Source organism: Urocitellus parryii, chromosome 5 (genome assembly GCF_045843805.1).
Source record: "Urocitellus parryii isolate mUroPar1 chromosome 5, mUroPar1.hap1, whole genome shotgun sequence".
In the NCBI taxonomy this organism is placed as follows: domain Eukaryota; kingdom Metazoa; phylum Chordata; class Mammalia; order Rodentia; family Sciuridae; genus Urocitellus; species Urocitellus parryii.
The window spans coordinates 126,048,340-126,054,073 of NC_135535.1; the positions used below are offsets into that span (position 1 = coordinate 126,048,340).

The 5,734-nt window shown below is 43.7% G+C and overlaps 1 protein-coding gene across 3 annotated transcripts; it reads right to left on the reverse strand.

Moving 5' to 3' along the window:
• Nucleotides 1-488: 488 nt before the first annotated feature.
• On the reverse strand, nt 489-4,779 carry Znf32 (zinc finger protein 32). Of its 3 annotated transcripts, none has more exons than XM_026399527.2 (3): nt 4,699-4,779; nt 2,715-2,854; nt 489-1,418 (listed from the first exon to the last, which is right to left on the reverse strand). In XM_026399527.2, exons 2-3 carry the CDS (start codon nt 2,782-2,784, stop codon nt 667-669), a joined length of 822 nt encoding a protein of 273 aa, XP_026255312.1. In that variant the 5' UTR covers nt 2,785-2,854; nt 4,699-4,779; the 3' UTR covers nt 489-666. The 3 variants fall into 3 exon arrangements, with proteins under 3 accessions (XP_026255312.1, XP_026255313.1, XP_026255314.1); XM_026399528.2 differs by lacking the exon at nt 4,699-4,779 and adding an exon at nt 4,393-4,686; XM_026399529.2 differs by lacking the exon at nt 4,699-4,779 and having other exon boundaries at nt 2,711-2,798.
• Between the last annotated feature and the right edge of the window lie 955 nt (nt 4,780-5,734).

The window sequence follows — 5,734 nt, forward strand, 5'->3', positions numbered from 1 at the left end:
AAAAGAGCACAGTTGTACTTGTCAGCTCTTTAGGTACAGGCAAATTATTACTGTTAGAAGTGGAGGACTGAAGGAAATCTTAACGTACAAACTCCAAACCTTTGTAGTCTTGGAAAGGAAACTTCTTTTATAAGAAAAGGCTAAGGCTTCTGCTATGGACAGAGTGGTTTTTTAGAATAGGTTATTGGAGTAATGATTCATTATCCAGGTAATGAAATGTTCAAAGAGAATTCTTAATTAAATTTGCCCCTTGTGTTCTACCTACTGGTCTTGAATGCAAAACAATTATTAATTTGAATATGTAGAGAAGAAAATGACCTTGGGATTGATTAGGGGCTGATATTTTTAAAGGCTGATGGTGTCAAATACAAATTTAAAATCTGTATCTACTATACTCAATCTCTAGTATGACTCTAGATTAATAAGGGTACCCTGGGAAATTAAGTCAAAATATGAAAAATACATGACAAATTATGAAAAATACATGATAATGATAAACAAGACATTTATTTTTCATACTCATCTGAGAATAAGGAAAAAAGTTTGTTTGCCCTACTGGTCTTCCTAGAATATTCTCCATTCATTCCATAGAACTGGATATGCAGCTCAATAACAGAGGGTTTTGTACCCTTAATTCAGAAATAAAACTTCCTTTGAATAGAATGATCAAAGGGTGAGCCTTTGTGAGCAGCTTCTCTGGTGCACAGCCAGACTTCCTCTCTGAGTGAAGCTTTTTCCACATTGACCACACAGATAGGGTGTCTCTCCTGTGTGGATTTTGCCATGCAGAATACAATTCCCCCTGGTGTGGAAACTCTTCCTGCACTGGGTACAGGCATAGGGTTTTAGACCTGTGTGGACTCTAATGTGAACAATTAAGCTTCCTTTCTGACTGAAAGCTTTTCCACACTGATCACATCTATAGGGCTTCTCACCACTGTGAACTCTTCGGTGAACAGCAAGGTTACTTTGATTCCTGAAGCTTCTTTGACAAATGGCACACTCATAGGGTTTCTGTCCAGTGTGGAGTCTCTCATGGACGGCCAGACTACCACGCTGACTAAAGCTTTTCCCACACTCCTTGCACTGATAAGGCTTCTCTCCCGTGTGTATTCGCTGATGTGTAACAAGATTGCCTTTGGCCCTGAAGCTTTTTCCACAATGGGTACACTCAAATGGCTTCTGACCAGTATGAATTCTCTCATGTAATGTTAGACTACCTTTTTGCCTGAAGGACTTTCCACATTCTTGGCAGTCATAGACCTTCTGTCTCACTCCAGGTGAATCTTCCGGTAGTGTCTTAGAATCTGGGGATTTTTGTTCCAGTTTCTCTCTTCTGAAAGAATTCTGGAAATCCCAGCTTGAGGATCCTGTGGCCTCAGAGTGATCATATTTGTGGTGAGCTTCTGTCATCACATCTGATAAAATGAGAGGGAAGTCATGTAAGAGGTACCAATATGCTGAGTGAGAAGAATATGGAAAATAGAAACACAATCGTTTGAGTGCTTATTAAGTGCCAGGCATTAGACTATGAACTTTGCATAGATAATTTAATCCTATGGGATTGCTACAGATCAGGAAAAAAGAGCATAGGGAGGTTGTCAAGACCATGTAGCTAAATAAGTTAGAGGTGGGTTTCAAACACTGGAATACTCCATAGCTGTGTATTGCCTCTACATTTAATTTAGTCTTCTGAATAATCTTGTGAGGTAGACAAAATTACCTCTATTTTGTAGGTAAGAAAATAGGCTCTGAAAATCAAGGAAAATATCATACAGGATCACACAAGAGCCCTGTACTCAAGCTTTATCTGATTCCTAAACAGGTGTGGTTCCAGGATGTAAAGGGTCTAAAGCTTTAAAACTTTAGAGGTACCCCTTTAAAAAAAAGTACAAAATTGGGCAAAGGGTCCTGAAGAGACCAATGCATGCAAGGGCTCCGGACACACAAGCTGTATTAGTTCCATGAAGAGTCAACCCAATTCCACCCTATTCCTTAAGTTTGCTCTTAAGAGTGGAGTAAGCGCTATGACCTTAGAAAATATGTAGCACGATCCTAGATTTTATACATCTATTGTCTTTAATACCTGCAACTGTACAAGTCAGAGCTCATTGTTCCATTTTACAGATGAAGGCCTGGAGCTTAAGGAAGTTAAGTAACTTATCTGATATTAAAATATAGTCAGGAAATTATAGAATCTAAGAAATTCCTTCCTTTAAAATCTATACTATTTTTAGTTTATTTAAGCTATGGTGGAACTAAAATAAATTTTGGTTTGGAAGTTATTCTCAAACTTCATATGTAGGTATCAATAGTATTTTCCAATACTGTCCTGTATCTGAGCCTCTTATGTGCTTTAAATATGGATCCATTCATCACTGTTTTTTTTCCCCCTATGGAAAATTTCTCCTTATTTCCTGCTTTATTCTTATCCAGTGATAGTGCTGACAGTTAAAGGTGCTTACTCATTCTGATATTACTTTGAGTCTACCTCCATGTCTAGACTATTATCTTGCTCTGTTCTGACTATTTCTACGCATGCGAGGGCTAGCATAGCCCTCTAGCTTGCAGGCTTTTTCTGTAACCCCTAGGAACAGTGAGCTCCATCAAAGGAACGTCTCCTCTGCTTCCTCAGACTGAGGACTAGTGCTGAGGACATGGACTCTGAGTATCTGTGTGCAAAAGACATCCCAGCCACCAGCAGACTCACTCACTGAAAAATGCTACATTCTGGGCATATCTTCCATGACAGTCCAGCAGGGTAGCTGTTGGAAATCCAAACATGTCCACTCCTGCTCTATAATCTTAATCACCACCTCTTCATATAATTCTTCCATGGGCTGTTCCTGAGCACCTAAGGAGGGAAAAACAAAAACAAAACAACAAACGGAAAAAGGCAGAATTTTTAAGTGCGAAGGATAAACAGGAACTGAGTAGAAAAAGGACATTTTGATTGTTTGATATAACCATAATCATATATAATGTCACTGTAAAATGCGCTCAAAGACAAAAGGACCACACAGACATGAGTCTAGAATAGGAGGCAGGAAAGCAAAGAACACAAATATATATATTTTTCCCCATTTAATGGTCACTCCTGTTTGTATTTTGATTTTGGCATGAGAATAGGATCTTCCATTTCCTAACTGCTGCCTGTTATTTTCTAAGCCCCAAAGAATTCAGAAACCTAAAAAAACAAACAAACAAAAAAACATTTCAGCTTTCATAACTGGCTCCTGTCCAGTTTCTCTTAGATTATAAGAACCAAATAAGGGATTTCATGTTACCTTTGAACAATTCTTAGGAAGTTCTAGACCCAGGCCCACCCCTCTCCTGCTCTACTTTTTCCCTTTTGGAATATTCCTTCTAACTTCAGGACTCTAATTTCTGAACGGTTATACTTTATTTATGCAATGGTTTAATGTATAATCTTTGTTTCTCTCTAATATGTCCTATCAAAATGCTGGACTCCTGATTTAAGGAATTAGTATTATGGTACTACAATTCTTTGTCTTGTTAACCTGGGCATTCTTGACAACTGCATATTTAGCTATATGTTGTGATGACTAGGAACTCTTACTTGGAGGATGCACTTCCAACTTTGTCAAAGTGCCAGCAAATTCACTTGAGAGTTCAAGGTATTACTGATCAACAATTGCACATCCACCAAGAGTCACTGGAAAACTACATGGTACCTGCTGCATGGGGATGGACTCTTGTTATTGAGGACTCCAGAAAATAGGCTTTAGTCAGATCAAGTGGGTAGAACCTACAACTCTCCATCTCCACGTCCTGTGAGGTCTTCAACAAATAACAATTCAGTTGTGTCTCCAGAACCTTCTTGGTTAATAAGGGGATAATTGTCATTGTCCTCTCTCTGAAGAATCAAATTCTGGAAGAAACTGGTTTTATATCAGAATACACTGCTTTTCCTATCAGAAATGCATAGAATCCTTTGAAAAAAGCTCAGAATTAGGTCCCTAGAAACTGGGACTTTTGCCTTCGCTTCCTCGGTGTTTGACCTGGGCAAATAACCAATCTGCTCTGACTCTATTACTTCATTTACTGAATAGATTAATATCCTTCTTATCAAGTAGCTCCTGGGAGAACAGAAGAGCTAAATGTGAGATCTCTAACTGGGTCTACAGATTTAAGGCCTAAGATCTAGAGTTCTCATCAGGAGGGGACTAAGATCTAGAGTTCTCATCTGGGGGGCCTCTTGGGGTAGAGTTCCAGAATTAGTAGCGTGTGTGTGTGTGTGTGTGTGTGTGTGCGTGCACACACCCAACTCCAGTTTATCTTTTCCCTATTTTCCACCCAGAAGGGTCTCTTCACCTCCCTAGGGGCCCGTGTCTTCCCTCTATGGAACCCTCACGGAGGGTGTGCACCTGCCTGCTGCCTGTGTCCCTTCCCTCTGCAGAATGCTGTGCCTTCGCAAACGCCTGGCCCTGCCGACACCGCGGTCCTAGGGGCCCAGCTACGCGCTGCAGACCCTCCCCGCCTGCCGCAGGCCCCCAGGCCCGCCCCGCGTCCTGGACTCAGCCTCCTGCTTCCAGCCCAGTGGACGCTTCTCTGTGGGCCGCGGGCCGCTACCCTCAAGGCCCGGCCTGCTCGCGGCCGCGCGGAGGGCCCAGGGGCGGCCTGACAGCGCGGCCCCGCCTCGCCCGGGCGCATGGACCCGACCGCGGCCTCACTCACCGCAGCGGCGCGCGCCCGCAGATAGACAAAGGCCGGCGCTAAGCCCGCTTCAGCAGCGCCCCGCGGCGGCCGGACCACAGCTCCCAGGATCCCGCGCGCGGCCCGGGGCACTGTGGGAAGCGTAGTCTGCGGCGCGCGAGACCTGAGGTGGGAGCAGCGTGGGGTGAAAGTGCGCCCCGGGGTGAACGCGGCGTGGGAACCCCCCAGGCTAGGAAGCCGGCACAGAGGAAACCCTGTTGGCAGGGTTTCGAGGGAAGAAAAGTCCTGGGGCAAAGCAGGCGATTAAGCCTCTGATTCTCAGAAGTTATATGTTGAGTCACTGCGTGGGCAAAGATTTAAGTGTTGTGTCATGGGGTGTCTGACACCGGAGTAGCGTTTAAAATGTGGAAGAATTTGGAACACACTTCCGGTCCATTTAATAAGAATTCTTACTAGGAGTAAAGGGTGAGATGCCATCAGGCAGCGGATGGTCTTGAATTCCGTGTAGACGCACCACTGACGAGCTTGGGGATTCTGGGTACGGTGGGAGCCTGGGGCGCAGAGCCGGGAGGATGCATCTGGGCATGGCCGGCGACCTCGCGTCTTGAGGGCAAAGGGTGGGACTTCGTGAATGCAGAACGAATACCTGGACCTAAGGATTACGGAGAGAAAACTATTTCCTAGAGTAGCAACTCAAGTCTTTCTTCTTAAATAAAGATGTGACTGAAGAATTGAGAATTATAAATCCTGAAGATGATTCAGCGCCTGGGGCAGGAACCCTTTTTCACGGGGCTTCTCTGAAGAAAGTCAAGAGTACAGGCAGCCACGTCCTTGGCCTTGGGAGGGTACATGGTTGTTTGTGAACATCCATGATATAAAGGCTCTATAAAATGCCTTAAGCCGCCTTCGAATATACTTTTACAAGATCCTGGCTTCCTCTTGGAGCACTCTTTCGTGGTGTGAACTGTACTGCTCTGGGGATCCCTGCCTCCACAATACTCACTCAGTATTCTTTTTCTTCTTATTTTTTTTTAGTTGTAGATGGGCACAATATCTT